We start from the raw sequence: 21,822 nt of genomic DNA on the forward strand, positions 1-21,822 counted from the left end.
TTTCTTTCCTTTATAGGGCTAATTCTTTGCTTTGCTCTTTTTCTTTTTTGATGTATAACCACAAAGGTTATGTTAAAATGGTCAAGAGGAAAAATTTCAGATTGAATTAGTTTTTCTTCTGAAATTTGAGTACATCAGGCTCAAAGGTTTTGAAGAGTTGATTAGCTTACTAGAACAGATATGCAGGTTGTTCAAAGGGGAAAACTAACAATATTTAGATCCTATTGTCATAATATGCTAAAATCAGTTAAAAGTAATCTCAAAAATTGAAGACGCAATTATATTCTCATGGAATGGATTCAGTTCATTAAAAATGCTAGAGACCATCTTCACGCTCACTCTTCAGGGAGTGAAACTGTAGTAAAAGGTAAGTCCTAGTGATAAGTCAACGGCTTTGTTACTGAAGTGACTTTAAAGATGTTCAGAGTATTAACAGTTTTTCTGGAAGCACAATTGGACTTCCCATGCAATTGATGACCATACTAAAAGAAAATAAAAATCCTGTGTTTCCTTGTACTAAGCTTCTTACAGTTTAGCAATATGAAATGGAATATTTAACTGAATTTTGGAGTTTTGAGTATTGAATTATGTAGAAAGCACTGTTTATTTTGCTCTTCCTCTGCTTTGTGCTGTTTGATGCTTAAGACAGGAAAGTTTGGGGGTTTTGTGGCTGCAGACTCTGATTTTAAAAATCATTAATAGAAGGTTTTGTTCCTACTATGGCTGTAGAGGCTTTGTCATTATTTTAGCAAGGTGATTAAAGGTTTGAAATTTCAATATGTTGAAATTAAGTGGTATTTGAGTGAAACAGAGGGGAGACTGTAAGAGTTTTATAGTTGGTTAGTGCTTAAAATATCATCACTGACATTTCTGTTGTGGTTTAAAAAAAAAAAACAACCACAAAGCAAAAACCCAAGAAAGAATAGGTTAGAGAGTTCAAAAGATATAGCAGGTTATTATAAAGTGCTGTATGTGTAGCTGAAAGACTGTATGTAGTAGGTATGCCTAAATGTTTATGTAACTGCATGGGCAGTTGAAAAATGTGTGGTATGGCATCCCTGACATTCTGTGGAGATGGAGCTTTTATGGATACACTAACATTCTTTGAACTGAACATGAAAAAGAGTACTTTCACATAGATGATAAATGATGTCATAGTAATGCTGAGCTATTAACAGTAAAGATTGATGTAGTGAATTTTGACCTTCATGTGCTTGGTGAATTTGCAGTCTGCATAGTTTGAGAGAATAAATATATGTTTATAAAGCTGTCTTAAGAAAAACATGTATATAAACTCTTATCACAATGGAAATAGCTGAGAGAATATATTAAGCAAAGAAACTGCTGTTTCTTTGCACTCTGATACTTATCACAAGATGACTCCTTAGTACTGGGTATTAAACTATTCAGAATACCATTAGTCTTGGCAATACCCTATTGTAGTGAGAAATGTGAATAATGTGGAACTTAATGTTTTGGTTGACAGCCTTTATAGTTGCGTGTAGAATCATGTGGCAAGGCAAGTGTTTGTTTGGTTTGGTGGGTATTATTTTTTTTTTTAATCTCAACACTGAACAAAGTGCTTGGACAACACAAGGGAATGTGGTAATATACCTGAAGCTGTGCTGTCCGCTGCAGTGTCACCTTGATGTAGGATATTGAGTGATTGCTTTCATCCAGGGATAGTTTTCTTGTGACCTCTGCACTCTACTTGTCTGCGTTTCTGTGATGGTAATTGTATTTTGACTTGCATGCCTGATATTAGGTTGGAATGTATTTTAGTTTGTATATACTTCTGATTATGTCTGAGTGAATAATGAAGATATCCAGCAGCTTGCTTAGGCCACGTAATGCCTTGCCAGAATGTACCATTTGACTTCAAACCTTGCCTTTTTACAGAGGAGCCTGACAAAACAGGAATTGTCCTTGAGATCAAGAGTTAAGAGGTGGGAGGAGGTTGCCAGGCTTCTGCGGTTGGTAGAAAGTGAACCTAAAGTAAGGGGAGTCCTGTGCCAGTCGTAATAGATTTAACTTAAGAATAACTCTTTAGTGTTAAATGACAAGCATAAAATAACATCTAGCCTGTTAAACTTATTACCAAATTCTCATTTACTTCTGGTTTGGAACCATCTTTCCAAAATAAAAATTTGACTGAATTTTAGTCCAAAACTTGTCCTTCTTCCATATGTCCTGGATTGGTTATTTTGTTTCTGAAGATTGCAACTTTGAATTCTGCTTAATCTTTCGTCAAATAGAAAACTAAACTGCTTTGATCAATGTGTTTTGCCTGACACTGATTAGAAAAGATGTGTCTCTGGAATGCCAGCCTCAATACTTCATGCCTGGGGTAACAAGAAATAAAGAACTCTTAATCAGTTTGGAAGTTGTATGGTTACTGCAGATTTTGTCATTTGCACCTTTTGATAGAGGTTTTTAAGATACCTGATGTGGTTTTTTTTCTAGAAAAAAACCCTAGAAAACTATGGGTTTTCTTAATTTTCAAAGACAGCCCACAGTTTGTTAAAAGCCACCTTGCTATGTTTTGCTGCCACAGCTGAAAGCAGCGAATGCATTTAAACTTGGCCATGGCACAGAATAGACAGTCTGGCAGGGTGAGCTTTTGAGTTTGCTCCCTCACACTCCAAAATAGCTCAAATTTATTTACCTTTGGAGTGTGTGCAAAGCCCATCTTGTTCTTGAAAGACGTTTAGGAAAGAGTGAGGTGGCTGGGTGTGGGACCTATTTGAAGAACTTACTGTGAGAACTGGTTTTTTGCTCACTGCATGTTTTGGAAACTTAACCACTTTTATTTCTTGAATGTTGATGTTCTGTTGAGCTGATAAGAATTGTACTTAATAAAATGTTGATAAACCAGCTTCAAAGTTTTTGCTATTGCTGTTGACAGAAATTTCTTACGCTGTTGTCTTTAGGAAATAAAACACTTGCTTCTAGAGCCAGAAAACCAATTAAGAACCATTTGCTTTCTTTTGGAGTTGTCACAGCCTTTGCTAGGGTTCCTTTTTACAAAGATAATTACTAGCAGTTTGATCACATTTTAAAATGTGAATCTATAATGTATGCTTGCATGCCACTAAACTTACTGCTGTAACCTTGTCTGGCTGCATATGCTCAGACTGTCCATGGAGCAATTCAATGCAGGTTACTTCATCTATGAAGCTTTTTTTAATTAGACTGCTGTTTCAGTACTGTTCATGGAAGCTTCCAGTTCTGGCATTGAGACTCAAACTCAGCGCTTGAAATCCAATGTGAATAGTAATTTGTTTCCTTTAAAAACTAGTAAATTTTTTTATTACTACATAGGTTTTGTTATCAGGTTCAGATCTGTGGTTGGGAAATAGTTGTGTTGTTGAAAGAGAACTGGAGAAGTCACTGTTTGGGTTTGTATTCTTGGTGTTGGCTTTCTGTAGATCTATCAGTCAAAAAATGTGGGTAGGATAAGGCTTAGGCATAGGTAGTATCTTGTATCAGAACAGCTGGTAAAACTGAAAAAATAAAGCTTTCAGAAATACACGTCTTTCTTAGGCATGAAATAGAAATAGCAGCAGCTTTCACAATTAAATTGAGGAATTTTTTCCATGTTTAGTTAACCCAAACTACTACTAAAAGTTTTTTGTCTTCTAGCAGGGTGATAAATCCTTTTCAGGAGAAAACCGTAATAATTTTCCTCTGATTTGTCTAGGTGTTTACCAAACAAAAGCACTTTAGGAAACAGAGAATTTGATACATGTTTTCATGTAAGCTTGCTTAGAAAGCAAGAAATTGTAAAATCATAAGAAAAGAAATTCTGAGCAATTTTCATAACAGCGGAGAATTTCATGAAAGTTTAAGTCGTATTAGTGCCTCAGTTTGCTTAAGAAATGGAAGCTTCTTTTTCTTTCTTCTTTTTTCTAACAAACCTCAGTGTATCTTCATGTATCTGGTTAAGCTCATGGCACTCTCTTGGTGCAGAAATTTTTTGCAGCCAAGCAATCTTGTTGATATGTTCCAAGAGGGAATTCTTTCATCTGTGTTACTTAGCTGACAACGGTGGCATGCTTTGGGTAATCAAAAGGTTATTGCTGATAGCCTGGAGCAGGATGGCAGTAACTTTTCCAAGGGAAAGTGGTAAATTTGGAACCTGATATGCAATTTGAAACCCTTTGTATTTCTTTCTGATCTGTCATATGGACTCTAATCATTCATGCCATTTTCTTGCATCCAGAAATAGACTGTGGCAATGTTGGTTGGTTCAGACATTCTACTGCTTTAGTAGAACACAAGAAATGGACAACCTTATTGACCTTGCTCTGCTGGAAGTAGTTTTGAAATGCACTTTCATTTCAAAATGATGTTTCATTTTGAATCTATTGATTCAAATTTGATTGAAAAATCAAAATTATTCAAAATGATGATTAAAAAAATGAAATAATTCAGTATATTAATTGTAAATTGAAGGCCAGTTTTATGATGCATTTTGTTAATTAAGCTCTGGCCTTACGCTTGCTAATCACTGTTGTGGTCATATGGAAAGAAAAATGCCTTGAGCAAGCTGAGGCCAATGTTGTTGTTCACTTAGATACCTGTGAAGGTAAGAAAGGTGATGAGTAAGCGTTGCTAGAGATCAAAGTAGAAGTGTATGCATATCTTGCAAGGTAAGACATCAAAAGGAACAGCTACCCTGCCTGTGGAAGCACTTATTAATGAGCCATAGGTCCCTCACAGGCTGTGCACCACTTATTGCCTAGTTGTGCGTCCTTACGCTTGCTTATTTTCTGCTAGCATCAGTACTGTGATGCCCTCTCCATTTACTGTAGGGGTGTTTAACTGCCCTGTGAAAACACCTACTGATCCAAACAAAAATAGTCAACCTGAACAGCTGCTAAACCAGCAACTGGTATTCACTCTATGAACTCAGGCTTGTGACAGATTCCTTTGGAAGATGGGACTTGGTGTGCATTTTAGGGAGATGAGCACATGGCTTTCATTACATTCTGAAGTATTTGCTGAGATACCCACCAGCAAGATAAGATTTTCAACTTACTCAGGCGAAGTCGGTCCCCTGTATAGTATGGGTGAATCAAATTTGGCCACCATATGCATTCCCATTCTCCACACCCCCCACCAAAAACAAACAACAAAAAAACAACCCAAAGCAAAGTCCAAACTCAACACTCTGGATAGCAGAGGCAGTTGATCTGGGATGTGCCTCCCATAAACAGCTTATAAGCTGTCTGCTCAGATGGCCTTGGTCCTGCCCGTTTGGTACTCTGAGGCCTGTGCTCCATGCCTGCTACTGTCAGCCAACATCTGTGACCTGTCTGTTGAGGGGGTGTGTGATGGATGCAGGGAATTCTAGAGGAAGAAACTCCCCAAACTCACTCTTGAATATTGAAAAGGTATTCCTGTGCTGAGGGATTTCAGTTACTTGCCAGTGAATGCTTTTTGCTTATGAAGTAGACTGCCCTGTTTTGCTTTTTCATTTTAGAAATATTTGGACTCTGCGGTAGTAGATTCCTGTCATATCTCCTATATGCTTTTTTTATTACTTTTTCTAACATTGAGCAACATAACATTCACAATTTATATTGCCAGATGTTTGTTAACTGGTATGTTTGGCTTTAGATTTTGTGGGTTTAAGAGCTTCCTCAGGATTTTTCTTGCAACCAGTGGTAAATTTATATGGGTAAACTTAGAAAGCTTACTCAGACCTAGTGCTCATAGGTCCTTGGACTGTGTATGTGCTAATTATGCAATAAGATAATTCTTTTTATTTTGAAAAAGAACCCACAGTATTATAGATGTTAATGCTGGTTGAAATGTTTGGAAACTTCCCGTTTGACGTAGCTGGAAAGAAGCTGTACTCATGGTTATATGGAATGCTGGAAATAGTAAGTGTGTCCGCATATTGGTCATCAGGATGCATGCGTTTGACTGTGAGCCTTCAAAGCTCATTGTGTTTCCTGCCTATGACTATTTGTCCATTAAAAAAGCCTTGTTGTACCCTATGGTGACTGACTTTCTTTCAAATGGTTCCAGTTCATAAAAGCAGACTAGTTATGAATAAGCTAGGCAAGCTTGGAAAAAGACATAAAATCTTACTTCAGGCATTTGAAACTCCTGAAACATTTGTGATTATAGCAATTACCATGATACAGAATTAACTGACTGGAGTTTAGCAATAGCTGAATGTTTGCCGCCACCTGGGCTGCTGACAAATTAAAATACTCTTTATTTTTCATTCAGTGTACCAGAAAAAGTGTGTGTTAACTCTTTATCACCTTTTATCCTGCTCTATGGCTATGCTTAAAAAAAAACCCCAAAGGAGTGTATTAGTTAAGGTAAGGGAGCCTAGGTAATCTAAGACTCTCCCTTTGTGTTTAGTGCTGTGAAATTGTAAAACAACGAGGTTGTAAGCTCTTAAATATTCCCACTAAAGATCGTATCAGTGACAGTGCTTGGCAATGTTAGTACACTGGTGGTCACAAAGGAGAGATGGCGGGACTGCTCACTCTGCAACACTAAATGCCTCATCACAGTGTGCTTTTCTCTGGTTATTACAGATTTAGGGACTCTTAGATTTGACAGAGGATTTGAGGTGACATTTCTGTGTTTATGCATGAGAGGAAATACCCAAATGAGAAGGAATGTTTTCTTGGTTAAGGAAAATGGAGATCTGAAGGCATCTATAATGCCTGTAGGAGATAAACAGGGCAAAATAGGATCAGCTGAGGCTTATTAGTAGCAAAGCTTGGTATTATTTAGTGGACAAGGGAAAACTGGTGGTTAACTCAACTTGTGTGTGTGTGACAGAACTGTGAATCACAATTTTTGTAAGTTCACTGATCGCATCAAGAAAGTGACCATGTGGGTATTTTGAAGAAATGACCTCTTGGAGTTATTTCCTTTTGAAGTGTTTCTGGCAACTAAGGGTAAACAGCAACTGAATTTGTTATCATGTCTTTTTAAATATTTTTTTAATATATATTTAAATAATATTTTTAAATAAATGTCTTTTTCGGATGGGTGAAGTGTTGATGCTAAAATGAAAGCAGGTTAGAGCTTTTAAATATCTCTCATTCTTCTTGAAACTAAGTAAGTTTACAATCTCACAATTTACCTTCCTGAAGCAAATGTTTCACTTGTAGGAGAACGAAACTGGTAACTTCATGTCTTAGTTGGCTGCTGTCTGTTTAACAGGAACTAGCCCAATGCTTGGAATGGCCAGAAAGTTATTCTAACTAGTGAAGTCATGTGTTCCTGTCCTGAACAGTGCTCGTTCGGAAATCTGAAAATTGCAAGGTATTATGTAAACATGGCTGTGACTGAAACAAACACAGGGTTTTCTTAGTTTTTATTCTTTCTTGGCCAGTTGCTACAAACGAAAGAATTTGTCTTTTTTCGTTCTAGCTCAAACACTTCATGTGAAGGGGAAGAGGGATGCACTGCAGAACATTTGCAGTCTGCCTCAGGAGTTGGAGAGAATAGTCTTGAATAAAACAATGCATTAAGTAATTTTTTTTTCTTCTCCAGAATCAGGGTGTTCTTGCTATTTTTACAGCTTTTTAATTTATCTACAGTTACCCTAGTAGTTCCTTGGCTGCATAAAGACTAGAGTTCTCCCATTACTTCGGTGGTCTGAATACCCTGTGCTCTCGTACGTCTGAGCCTGCCTTTTACAGTGGCAGCTGCACGCTCCACTTCCCAAAAAAAATTGTCATTGCAGTGTCCATAACTTAAAATGCACTTTTTTAAAAAAAATAAACTACTAGATTTTTAAAATGTTAAGTGCCAGTTATGTGACTTATGTTCTGTGTCACAAAACACAGAAAAATATGTGATTTCCAAAATTCTAGCATTCATCATAGGGCATGAAATTTGAATGTCTTAATATACTTCAAACTACTGTTTCATAAATCCAAGTGAACTTTTTTTCCTTGAAAATACTACTGTAAAAGACTTTCTTTGGAATACAAGGTTGTTACTTTCTAGTACAGTAGGCCTGATTTTTTTCTTTATGCTGGTTGTGAACTGTAATGCTAGTTTCTTCGGTCCTCTGGTGGAGAAGGAGGTGGCGTGGGTGAACGATGCGTTGCCTGCGCAGCTCCTTTGAGGTGGCTGTATGCAATAGTGGTCAGTGGGACAGTGTAGGTGAGCTGAATTCAGCCCTCTGAATGCCTGCCTGAGATTTGGCAACGGCTAGATGTTACCAGGAGGTTAGAATTTACTCAGACAACACAAAATGAAAGCATTAAAAATACCGTGAGGCAGCCAGCTCTCATTCAGTATTAGCATTTAAAATGCTAATTTAATAGTGAAAATTTATGAAAGGAAATGTTCATGCTAGAGAAATAAATCCTTGGGCACATAGCTGGAGACACAAATTGAAGCTAATAAAAGGCTGCAGTAGCTGTGCCAAGCTAGCATAACCTGTTTTAACAGTCTGCTTGGCTGTGAATCTACAGCTGGAGTAATTTTGAGCAGATGAATGATTTGCCCTTCCATTACAAAGGCTTTAGAAAGTATTTTTCGAGGTACTTAATTTACTTAATACTTTGATTACATAGGTATATTGTATTAGCGTACAGCCTTAGTTTGAAACTGCCTACTTCTCAGTTTCTATTTCTCCTGAAAATGAGAGGCTATTTTTCGTACTTTCTTGTTACTACATGAAATTTGCTTTGACACAAATGCATTCACTATCTTGATTTTTGGTGTCACTTTCCTCACAGTTCTGGTAGCTTCTTTTCTTCAGTTATATTGTGACGTGTTTAAAGGCAGGGATAGTGTGGACTGGCTTTTTTTACATGATTTAGACAAATCAGTGACTGCTAACTAACGCTTCTCTTAAATGCTACCTAAATTTCTTTGATCTGTTGAAATTGATCTAGTCCAAAACCATGCCCAAATAAATCCTTTGAGGTCACTGTCTAAAGGAATTACTTTTGTCCTGCCATTGACGTTTTCAATTCCCTGCCCCTCCAGCTTTGATGAGGACTCCTAACATATGTCTGCATTTATCAGCATAGTCACTTATTTTTCCAGCACTTACAGCAAAAATATATATATTTTTCCTCAAGCAGATGGCTTGCATGTACATCTGCTGACAAGATTCTGAATAAATGTGAACCTAAAAGTTGGATGGTTTGCCATCAAATGTAAAAATTACAAACATGCTTTAAGTATTTGAATGTTTAATCTACTGCCTTACTGCTAATCTTTATTTTCCAGTCAGGTGGTTAGGGCAGATAAGAAACTGACTGAGATATTTTATAGGCTGTGCAGCTTCTGTTAACCAAGTTCTTGTGTCTTGTTTAATGTTTACAAAATCCAACCTGAGTGACATTGAAATCAGTGGAAATATTACTCTACTAGCAGTATCAGGCACTCTTTTTTTTTTTTTTCCCCTTCAGTCATCTAGATTGGTGATTCCATGTGGGTATATACACAAAAATGCAAGGAGGGTGTTAATTATATAATGTATTTTCATTATATAGTGTGCATTTTTCTCCATATCCTCATCCTTTTGTAGCTTGTACATTGAACAACTGTGTTTTGGGATTTTTTTTTTCCTTTAGAATTCACAAGTTAATTCTAGGTATGGGAACTCCATGTCATTGCTGTCAGTATCTTCCCATATTAAATTCTACAGTATACTTTGGAAATAGTTGCTATGTAGTTTGTCAGCAGGGAAGCACAGCTGTAACAAAGGCCACATTCAGTCTCTGCTGTATATGTAGTGGTTGTGCTTTTTCTATGCTGCATTCTTAAACAAAAACTATTATTTATGCTTGAGAGAGATGTTGCAGTACTCCTTTGCATGTCTTTGCAGTTTTGTTAATCCTGAAAGATTAAACACAACACAAAACTAAGGCACTAGGTGCTTAATTATAAGCATGGAAGAGGGAAATACTGTATCTGTGTTAAATATCTTGATTATCTAAAACATTACCAAGCAATAATAATGCAGAACAGTTGTGATGACTGGCCATAATTATATTGCAGGACTAATAAGATATAACAGAGCTTTTAGAATGAATAACTTTTTTTACAGGAGAACTTGTGTCCTTTGTGGTGGTGTTGCAATTACTTTTTAAGATTAATTGAAAAATACCCTATGCTATAATTGATTAATTCCTGCTAGATTATCTTGCTTCTAGGTAACAGTACTTGTGTTAATTAAAGATTTATCTTGTTTTCTTGTTATCCTGCTTTCAAGCAGGAATTGTTAAGTATTTGTCTCTTTATAGGTTGGAAATTACAAGCGTACAGTAAAACGAATTGATGATGGTCACAGACTTTGCAATGATCTTATGAATTGTATTCATGAACGGGCACGAATAGAGAAGGTCTATGCTCAGCAGCTTACAGAATGGGCAAAAAGGTGGAAACAGCTTGTGGAAAAAGGTAATGCGTTCTGATTTTGAACTGTGAAAACTTACACAGATTTTTTTTTTTCCATTTGAGAATCTGTTTTGGTAAGTACAAAGTAGAAATTTTGTACTTTTAGCCTATAATGGAGCCTTTGCCAAAGGCTTGGTAATGTAACAAATGATCAAGCTTTTCTTGATGAAAAATAAACAAAGCCCAGCTTGTTGCATACTGAAGCAGATGAATCTTGCCTGCAGTGCAGAGTGAGGTATCCAAATAGATGCAGTTCTAGAGAACTGGCCGTTTCTAGGTCATGAATGGTATAGAACACAGTTTGAAAAGTGCATCTGAATAATAAGGGGGCAGTGGTTGTGGGGGCAGACTAATAATAAGAGCTAGATACAGCTTGAATGGAAGGTTAATCTGATACCATTTTAATATATTCTAAAATAGTTTGTCCTTTCCTGTTTATCCGTGCTTCAGAAAGTATGTTGAGAAATTGAAGGCAGTTCAAGGAAGAGCTAATAGATGGAATACTGAGAATCGTGGTACAGGGAAAGAGGGGCCAGGTTAAATGAATATTATTTCTTCTGGTGTAAAAAGTTTGTAATATTCTAAATTTGTCTGAAAAGAAACTGTTCCCTTTTCTAGGTTTGCATCAATATTGCTGTTTACAAGTGAATATAAGTCAATAGCTTCAGGTAGTTTCTTGGGAATATAAGTTCCATGTGGGTGATGGTTACTGAGAATGACACTTTCTGTTGTGTTTAGGCCCACAGTATGGAACAGTAGAAAGGGCTTGGTGTGCTTTTATGTCAGAAGCTGAAAAAGTGAGTGAACTACATCTAGAAGTAAAAGGTTCACTGATGAATGAAGACTTTGAAAAAATCAAGAACTGGCAGAAGGAAGCCTTTCATAAGCAAATGATGGGAGGATTTAAGGAAACCAAAGAAGCAGAAGATGGATTTAGGAAAGCTCAGAAACCCTGGGCAAAAAAGCTGAAAGAGGTACAGCAGTAGATTATGTATTAGATACCCTGTGTTAAATATATTAATGTCTCAAATCTCTATAAGGGAGTAAACTCCCTATTCTCTCTGCTGGACCCTCCTTTCTCAAAAAGATCTCTTGCTTTCTGTCCTCTTCTGAAAATAAGTATTTTTCTCTTGGTCTCTCCTAATCTTGGTGACTTTAGTGAAAGTCTGGAAAAAGTGGAATTTAAGCTATCATTTTAACGGTATCTGATTTCATGCATTTGAAAGTTACGAGTTACTCAAAGAAATGAGCAGGAGAAAAGTGTGTGAGTTTTTTCCCCTGTCATATAACATTACTCTTCAATAACAGGTTTGTAGAAGAAGGGGAGCAGGAGAACATGGGCATGAGGAAAAAATGTTCTGTTGGGGACTTCCTGTAAACCTTTTCTTGAGTCTGTTCCACACTGCTTTAAGCTGTATGAGTGACATTTCTTGTATGGTGAGAGAATGCTGATTCACAAGCACTACAATAATTCTCATATGTTGATTCTTCTGTATTCATTCCTTGGCCTAAATCAGAAAGAGAAAAAAACCCCAAAACAACAACAAACCCAAACCCCCCAAAAAACCAAAACCAAACCAAAAAAGTAAAAAAAGGAAGAACATGCTGAAACAAAAACTGACACTTTCTTCATTGCAACATGATTATAAGGCTGAAAAATTTAGTTGATGGCTGTATAAACCGTCCCAGACGCAAATATTCAAATCTACTTTGTAGGTGGAAGCTGCAAAGAAAGCATACCATGCAGCCTGCAAGGAGGAGAAACTGGCTATATCCAGAGAAACAAACAGCAAAGCTGATCCAGCACTAAATCCTGAACAGCTTAAGAAATTACAAGACAAAGTGGAGAGAAGCAAACAAGATGTACTGAAGGTATACCATATGCTAACATACTGTTTGTACACAGTCTTTTTGACTTGTAGCTTGTGCATGTTTAAGCCTTTTTTTTTCTTCCCGAATGTGCCACGGACTGCAGTGCAGCTCACTTTCAGTTACAGTTCTATACCAAAATCCAAAATCTAGAGTTTTCTTCATATGTACTGCCAAGTACTACTTCTGTGAAGAGTGAATAACCTATTACCTCTAATTTACGTAAGTACTTTGAGCAGGGGACAAAGCAGAATTGGTGAACTTCTAAGAGTTCTTCTCATTTAGTGTAGTGAAGGTTGAATTATTTCACTTGAAAGGCTGTGAAGACAGATGTTTAAAACTTGCTGACAACAGCTAAATTTGTAGTCATTCTTGACTGCAGAATACTTTTTTTTTTAAGCAAGCTGATCATAATCTATTTAAATAAAAGTAAATACACTTGAAAATGCTATTCTGTTGCCCAGTTGGGTTTATCTCTTAAGTGGGCTGCTACAAAGAGGCTCTTCTTGTGTGACTTTCTTCAAAGCCATCTTTTCCCTTTAAGAATGCTGTTCTGTGGTCTGGGAGGCGGATGTTACATTGAGTGGGATCTTTTAATTCCTGTCTGTGGACTTCTTCTGTAAATTATTGTAGAGTCTGAGGTTCTATGTATTAAGTGAGGTCACAGCATATGCAATTTGTGTTCACAGGGTTGTATACAATGTTTGGTTTTTTGGTTATAAGTCACAGTGCGCTGTGTAAATTACTGAAGGAGAAAAAAGACACCCCTTCACAATTATTTGAAAATCTTTAAATAAGAGATCTGTAACTTGAAAGGCTGCCTGCTCTGATTTACTCTGTGGCTCCTTTGGTTTTTATCTTTCATATTACGCTAACATTTGTCAAACCAGAGAAGAGGCTTAGAGCTTAATTGTCGCTGTTCTGCAGTTTTGTTAGGTAACTTTCGTTGCGACCTAACGTAGAAACAGCGGTCATGAAAAGATAATGCAATTTGGGACCTTCTGGTCTAAACCTTGGCCATTACTCCATTGATAAATCTGTTAAATAGGGTAGTAATAAAATATATTGCTAATGGTTTGTTTTTCCACCGCCAGACAAAAGAAAAGTATGAAAAATCACTGAAAGAATTAGATAATGCCACTCCTCAGTATATGGAAAACATGGAGCAGGTATTTGAACAGTGTCAGCAGTTTGAAGAAAAACGCTTACGTTTCTTTCGAGAAGTGTTACTGGAAGTTCAAAAACACCTTGACTTGTCTAATGTTGCAAGGTAAAACTGTGTAAGACTTCAAAATCAATGCTTAATACTTTCCAGTGAAAAGCTACCCATACTTCAAGTAGATCAAGAGTTTGCAATCTGATTTGTTTCTAATGTATTGCTTCAATTTGTTGAAAGTGTAAGTGGAAGAGATTAATTCTTTGTTTTTTCTAAGATCAGATCAGCATTTTTATCCCTAATATTTGCTAGTTTTATTTAACAGCGTTAAATGAACCAAACCCCCCCTCATTCTTGTCTTTTTACAATCGTGTGTCAGTTAGAAAGTATTCAGAGCTTAGAAACAAAAAATGCTTGGATCAAAGATTGGGAAAGGAGGGTTTTAGTGTATTACGTGTCTTGTTTATTGGAGGACAAACTAGAATTTATTAGTGTAAGACAGTATGAACTTTGTAGTGTAAACACATTTATTGTTAAAATATTAGAGCTCAGTCTAAAGGAATTAATTACCTTAACTATGGGATGAATGTTAAAGATCCATTGGTTGACCATTGCTGAACTCTTGTCCATCTTAATTTCAAAGACTGTTCTTTATACTGTGGTATGTATAAAGCATGTCTTGTACTTTGTTCTTTCTGCCTTGACCCTCCTCACTACATTCCGAGAAATCTAAACTTCTGCTAGGGCACTCAAATCAGAGCTCATGCAGCTTACTTTTGTGAAGGGGGGTGGAGGGGGTGGGGGTGGGGGGCGGGGCGGGGAGATTTTCTCCACCCCTAGTGTTTGATCTGTCTGTCAGCGCCCCAGGAAAGCAGGGACCCTTGTGTCTGGCCAGTCTGTCAGCGTCCCATTGCAGGGACACTTCACTGAACAGTCTGGCTGGACTGGAGGGCGATTCGACTGACTTGTTCAGGGAAATGTGCCAGCAGCATAAAGGGGACCCCTCAAGTGGGTCTGCCCACTTTATTCTAATGTGTTACCTGCTGCCAGTGACTACTGGCATCCGCAAAGGATTAACACTAACGGTTTATGGAATAAGGCTCTTTATTTATATAAAATTATGACAAATTGAGGTTTGTGGTTGCTGGTGATAGAGACAGTCTGCAAATACAAGCGTGAAGTGATACACAACAAAAGTATAATCACTAATAACAGCTAGCATGAGTTATTTATTTGGCACGCATAAGATAAAGTTCTTACCCGATAGGCGTCCCTGCTGGGGAGAAGACACGTTCATCCCATTGACTGATCCCAGAAGTTTCGATGGAGTCTTCCCTAACTTCTCCCCTCATCTGCCCACCCTTTATACTTCATAGTATACTGCATATTCATTTATCATATGCAGATTGGTTACTAGTTTCTTGCTTCTAATGCAAATTAGTGCATATCCTCAGATAGCACTACTGAAGTTCTATACTAACTACACATTCTCCTCAAGCAGGGTTTTCCCCTCTGTCAGGAGTTGGGGGGCTATTTGAGTCAGAGGTCATGATCTCCCACTACCACAATTACTTGTTGTATTTTCAACTAATACTCTGTTGATGTCAGTGGATTGCAACATCTTATCATCCTGTTTCCTCTCATAGCTAGAATTTCCTCACTTGAAGGCTTCTTTTTGTGTAACTCAAATAATGGTGTTTCTTTCACTGTTTGTTGTTTCTCGTCTTCCCCAAGGCTGACTCCCTTGATTAGAAGTCCCTTCGTTCATAACTTGGAGAGTGGGTCAGCTCAGCCTAGCTTTGTGAATGTTAAATCGGAGTTGGGTAAATCTGGGAGTTCAGATGACAATTCCCCCAACCCTCACCCGTCTGGACTGGCTTACAGTCCATTTCCATCACATGTAGGTGGAGCTTGAGTGACTCTAGTCATACCCGTTGTTGTTACTGCTCAGTGTCACATGCCCAGTCAGGTGTAGCAGCACCGTGGAGGCAGGTAACTTTGAGGTGGAGGTGTGCGTTAGTAGTGCAGTGAGAGTATTTCATCTGAGGAAAGTCATTTGGCCACAAGGGTTGGCACAGCCACGGACATCTCAGAGATTCTTCATGTGACAACTGTCATGCGGCTTATCAGCTGTGTGGTGCCATCAAGTTCCTGTTCTTGCAGGGAGCAGACAGAGCCTGGCCGCGGTGTCCCCGCTCCGTTCCACCTCGTCACTCCTGTCAGCACGTGCTGAGCCGGCAGGTTGTGCTTCTTAGGGAGCAGTGGCGATGTAGATTGCATGCATGCCCGCCATCCTGAAAGGGATAGCTGTTTTACTCTAAAAAGCTTTCTGCAATACTACACGTTCATTGGGTCCCAATTTTCTCTAATTTCTGACCTCAAGGTGATGCTCCCACAGACCGTATGGCACGTCATCAATTACTACAGGCCATTTTGATACAAAGTTACTTTGGTATGTCAGCAGGACAGTGGTTATGTTTTTGTTTTCTTTGGCATTTGAGCAGACAGACACTGGAATACTTGCAGCAAATGCTGTAACACTAGTGGAATTTTACATCCCACTTATAACGGCAGAGTTTCATATAGGCTCTGGTTGGCATTCTAATTAAAAGGACCAAGTGGGCTCCTAGCTGGTTTCTCATTTCTGTTCCTTCTTCTGCTAGTGATAAAACTCTTATGGTGGTCTAACCAGTGGAGTTAAGGAGCTGATCAAGGTAACCTGGGGCAGAAAGAATCTAGTTTAGTTTTAACCCTGATCAGTGTTCCCATTTGACTTGCTATACAGTCACATGAATGTTAGTGCTGGCGTAAGTGAAGTGGGTGACATAAGGGCAAGAACAAATACAGAGCAAGCAGTAGGTAAGGGCAAGATCACTTATTTTAGCATCACTACCACTTCAGGTTGCTTCAAAGTTCTTACAGAACTGCTGTGGAGGATAGGTTCTTTTTACTCTCAGAGTAGATAGAGAGGATTGCTGCCCGCCTGAATCCAACTTAAATCAGATTGAAAGAAACACAGAAGAGAAATAAGAAATAGTTGACTTAAAAGACAAGGTTAGAGGAAGACTACAGAAGATGACCAAGTGGAGGGCAATGATCTCCTTTTAAAATATTTGGAGGTTCAGGAGTGATGTCTTATGTAGTAAGTTAATAAGGTGCAAACAAGGAAAAGAACTACTAGGATGAAACCAGTGATAAAGCAACTGTAGCTGTTTATCTGTTCCATTACCTCTGCCTCTTTGAGTACACAGAGATAAAAAGTGTAGAATAAATCCCTAAAAGGAAGTGTGATTTCTAACTGAAAACTAATAATGCTGAAGAGCACAGTACAGAATGTATACCTGCCCTGTCGTCTACAGATGTAGACCTCCAGTTTATTGTTGATATAACTGATAGCTAGTGAGTCATTCAAAATTAATTATTCCCTTTCTCAAAATACATGCATTTCTATTGCTTAAATATATTCAAAGACCCACTGATGCAGGAAAAAACCCATACTGCATACATGTTAAAGCAGTCCAGTAATATATAGAAATTGAGAAATTTGTAAGTGTATTTTGAGAAAGTTTGACTCCTTGACAATGTAGCACTAATGAATTCTAAGTTTTGTGTGACTTGGTCTGGAAGGATTTTCCCGAATTCTCTCTAGCTTGAATAGAGACGAGCGGTTCTGTGTCTCTTCCTTTAAGCCTTGTGGCTGTTGTGTTAAGACCTCTTTGTATTCAGAGTTCCATATTGCACTATAGAGGTTGGGGGTTTTTGTATGAAAGAATTATATTTGTTGTCAGTCTGTAGAGTGAATACATCAAGTGTACAGTCTAGGATCAGCGGATCAAAGTTGTATCTGCAACATGACATCTGTTCTGTAAAATACTTTATACTTACGAGAGATCAACTTTAACAAAAAACAATTAGACTAACGTATAAGTAAAAGTAGTGATGTTTTATAGGATTTGCTATTTTATAGAAATAATACAGTTAGTAAACCTGAAACAATAAAAGCAGTTAGCAGATATTATACCTGCGCAGGAAAATGTTTAACCCATTTAATGCTGCTTCAGGTTTGAGATCTTTATTGCAGTAGCAATTTATAGTTCTCATTGGATTAAGACAGGAGTTTTTGCAGATTGCTGTGGTCAGATCACAAAAACAGTTTCTACCATCTTGTAGAAAAGCTTTTAAATTCAAGAAACTTCAAGATTGGCATTCAGTAATTTAAATACATTCATATCTAAATCCTACATTTAATGACAGCCAATTAAGTTACTTTACACAAGAGTCATAATTCTAATACCTGGTAAATAAGGGTGTTTTAAGAAGACTGTTTTGCTGCAAGTTTTTTTCAATTTTGTTGTGAACTTTAAAATACTCCTTTTTAATTTTTTTTTTTTTTTTAAATCTGACTAGGGGATTTGTCATATTCCTAAATGTTATACTAAATTTTAAGACAAATTTGTTTTGCAGTTACAAAAATATCTACCGCGAACTGGAACAGAATATCAAAACAGCAGATGCTGTGGAAGACTTGCGGTGGTTTAGAGCTAATCAAGGTCCAGGGATGTCAATGAATTGGCCTCAGTTTGAGGTAAGGTCAGAGTACTTAAAACCCAGGCTTAGCTTGTCTATTTTTACTTCTTTGCTTTTTGTCATGCTCCTTTCTGGTGTAACTCTGAAATTCAAGCTTCTAGCAGTGAATTTTTTGTTTTTTACAAGCCATAGTAGTTTTCTTTTCTTGATTTCCGTTGGGCTCTCCTCATCCCCCAACTTTTGGAGGTGATTATATCAGACATATATTTAAAGATAAGAGGGGTAAACCAGAAAAATCTGTAGTGATATTTTTTATTATTATTATTATTAAAATTAAGTCATTAGTAACCCATGGTTTAGTTGAGATACCTCTGACACCTGTATATGTTATCCCATATGTCTGTCTTCTCCCCTTTGGTGTTAGACTTCAATTTGAATCTCCTTGGTGTTAGCAGATAATTAGTGTAGGCAGCAAAGACTTAGAAAAACTTCTGCTAACATAGCCTGCAAGAAACAAATAACAAAATTGATCAGTGCAGATCATGCTACCAGAGTAGAAATAGCTGGAATTGAGGTGAGTTTGACCAGAATCATGGGTTTAGTTGAGATCATTTCTAGACATTGAATTAATGGAGTGGAAGCATCAACTCTGGAGTGTTCACTGTTCCCCTTATTAACCATAATGGAAAATATCACTCGTTTTTAAAATACTGAGTGACTTTAGAAGGTTTGAGGAAGAAAACTCGTAATAGTACTGCAGAATTTCTTTGCATGAAATGCTGAACTGCAGTTACATCTGTGTGGGGAAATTACTGTACTTTTTTGTAAAAGTTACGATTAACAGATTAAATACTATTATTACTATATTTCTAATTGATTTTTTCCTCATTTACATGCTACAAGGATGAGGTAAGTAAAAGAAAAAAAAAAAGTAGTGATCAAATGAATATGAAATCGCATTATAAACTGTAAATATGCTTAGGTCAGTGGTCCTTAAGCTATGGTAGCCCAGAAATCCAATACGTATTTGTACAAAGTTAAAATAATGAGATATCTCTGAAAAGTTGGCTAGAAATCACTTCTCTGACAGCCGTGCTACATGTATAAACCAGCGGTAATAGCAACTCAAAAAATCTTTGTATCCTGTTAAAGATACTTCTCTCTAATGCTATCTTTTGTATAGCAAACTATCTCCTGACTGGTTTTTTTACTTTTAAGGCTTCTGAGATGAAATATGTCTCAGCATATAGGATACCTGCTTGCATCCAGTTTGTTCTCTGTTGGTTCTTGCTTTAATGCAGTATGCAGCTTAGCCTGACTCGATAGGTAGAAATTGTGTTTAGGTATCATCATGCCTGTCCATCTGCCTTCTGAAACATCTGAATGGTTCCAAACATCAAGGAGCGGATACTTCACAAATGGCATCATGAGTCTCATCAACAGTTGTGTTATTTGAGCCTGAACTTTTATGGATGGCTTTTAAAGACAATAAATTTCACTAAATTGAGAGTGAAGTACTGGAAGGGCTCAAATCTTAGGGACAGGAAAAATGATATACAATGAATTTAAAAATTGGCTTCTTCATAGGTCATTGTTGGAGCCCTTCATGAGAAGTAAGCCCTGTATTAGATTATAATACCTTTTTAAATTAAGTTTAAGGTTTACCTTTTTAAACCAGATGTCTTGGCATTATTTGAAACAGTGAAACCTCAGTAAAACTTCTAAAGAGCTGCACTGACCAGCTCCTTTAATTTCTCCAGTTGTCTGCCAGATGTCTGGTATTTTAAGTCTTTTCAAGGTGTTTTCAAGGTAAATGCGAAGCAGAGACGTACAGGTAACCTCTGGATTTTGCAAGTTGCACAAATATGTTTGCATTGCTAGGGTAGGAACTAGATAAGAACTATAACTGAAACAGAGTAACTTATCTTTTTAATAATTATTTGTGCTGTTGTATGTATAGATGCATGTTCCAGGCTGAGTCTGAAATTCAAATGTGGTAACTATTTGTTTAATTAAATTTGTCAATCATGTTTTGCATTCATTGATAGGAGTGGTCTGCAGATCTGAATCGCACTCTCAGTAGAAGAGAAAAAAAGAAGGCTTCTGATGGAGTGACTCTGACTGGTATTAATCAGACGGGAGATCAAGTTTCACAGCCTAACAAACATAGCAGGTATTTTTTTTTTTTCATGCCTAAAAAGACTAATTGGAAAGGATTGTTATCTTCAAGTGCACTAAGCTCCATGAGATCAAAAAGTCACTGTCCAATGAAATGTTAATTATCTGTGAGCATTTTTAGTGATGTGTTTCTGCAGCTCACGATATTTTGGGAATTATTCTCCATTTTACGGTTCTCTTTCCATTGGGAGTTAAAAGAAACTAAACTCCATGAGAAACTGAACTTCCTGTAGCTAATCTGGTAGCTAGTCTGTTGCTATCTTCCCGTCTCTGAAAATGACAATTATACTTCAAAATCTTAGCTTGCATAATCTTTAGTCACTTCAGAATCCTGGATGTGATTAATACAAAACTGTTAACATCAGCTGCTTCAGAAAGGACTGAAACTGGCTAGAAAAATCGTTCTGCCTTTTACTGTAGCAGGCAGTAAGAAAAAGAAACTATGGCCCATGAAAGATGCTCTGATTCTGGAGGAACGTGAGACTTCCCAAACTTACTTGGGTCTTATGCTACACTTGATAGATGTTTGGGGTTTTGTTTGTTTGGGTTTTTTTTCTGGCTGGAGAAGGGGTCTGCTAAGAAACTGCTTGGTGGGACACCAATGACAGTGTTCCACTCTTAAACAGATAGGGTTGCCATAATGCTCTTTCTTTTCCGAATTAGCAGTCTTAGTGTCCAGAGTAACACAGTGCAGTCAGTACAATCAAGTTACAATCCCTTTGAAGATGAAGAAGATACTGGGAGTACTGTCAGTGAAAAGGAGGACAATAAGATCAAAAAGTTGGTGAAATGTTGTTTTTTGTTTTCACACTTGCACTTTCTCTATCTAGGGTTTTCTATTTTTGGTTTCTATAACGCGGTGCCGGTCAGTGCATGAAGTCCTTTTAAGCGGTTATGTAAGCGACACCGTAACCTAACTTCTCTTCCCTAACAGATGCCTTATCTGTTGCCTTGATGTTTGGTTTGAAACTACTGGGGTTACTGGCAGTTGCTAACGGAACTGCTGTGCTTTTTTCCTTCCTTTACCAGTCCTACAAAATGTTAAAACTGATGGGTTTTTCTAGTGAAACTGCTCCTGGAGCTTTACTGCTCTGTGTGTTTTTGCTGAATAAATTTGCCTTTACAATTGCTTTCTTTTTATTTAGGACTTTCTCAAACAGCTGCCTGTTACTTCAATATACACACTAAGGATGTCATACCACTCTCTTAAATGGCATGTGCATGCTCAACAGTGAACTTTTCTTTAAATTATCAAGTTGTTGATATATAGTGGAGTTTGTTTATGGGTGGATTGCAACATATAAAAAGTGTTGAAAGCTGTTGTAGAGGTGCATAGAAATTTGGAAGGAAGGTTCTCCAAAGCAATTTAAATGTCTTATCCTAATCCAGATAGTTCCTCTCATCTACTACCTGCATACCTTTTACCTTTCTAGAGGAAATAATCCCATGGATTATGTAGATTTCTTGACAGGAGTTTTTGGAGTTAGAGGGGAGGTTGTCTTTGATATCTTTTTTTTTTTTTTTTTTTTTTTTTCTTTTTCTAACTTTGTTACTGTATTGCAAGAATGCTTTTTTTTTTAATGAGGCTTTGTCAGCTAAAGATAGGTGAGAAGATACCAGAAATAAAGTTTCAAAACTGGACCTTAGGGTGGAATTTAAGCTTTATTAAGGGAACTGATATCTTAGTGGTA

At 37.3% G+C, this 21,822-nt stretch overlaps 1 protein-coding gene across 5 annotated transcripts in view; it reads left to right on the plus strand.

Annotated features, from left to right (window-relative positions):
- PACSIN2 (protein kinase C and casein kinase substrate in neurons 2) overlaps window positions 1-21,822 on the plus strand; it is a 64,230-nt gene that overhangs the window by 35,940 nt on the left and 6,468 nt on the right. For 3 of the 5 annotated variants that reach the window (XM_055711450.1, XM_055711451.1, XM_055711452.1), the window contains 7 exons: window positions 10,248-10,404; window positions 11,140-11,375; window positions 12,118-12,273; window positions 13,365-13,540; window positions 17,891-18,011; window positions 20,002-20,126; window positions 20,795-20,911. In XM_055711450.1, the coding sequence (XP_055567425.1) occupies window positions 10,248-10,404; window positions 11,140-11,375; window positions 12,118-12,273; window positions 13,365-13,540; window positions 17,891-18,011; window positions 20,002-20,126; window positions 20,795-20,911 (1,088 nt within the window). The remainder of the gene's footprint in view (window positions 1-10,247; window positions 10,405-11,139; window positions 11,376-12,117; window positions 12,274-13,364; window positions 13,541-17,890; window positions 18,012-20,001; window positions 20,127-20,794; window positions 20,912-21,822) is intronic. The other 2 variants (XM_055711453.1, XM_055711454.1) reach the window with 2 other exon arrangements.

Source organism: Falco cherrug, chromosome 5 (assembly GCF_023634085.1).
Source record: "Falco cherrug isolate bFalChe1 chromosome 5, bFalChe1.pri, whole genome shotgun sequence".
NCBI lineage: Eukaryota > Metazoa > Chordata > Aves > Falconiformes > Falconidae > Falco > Falco cherrug.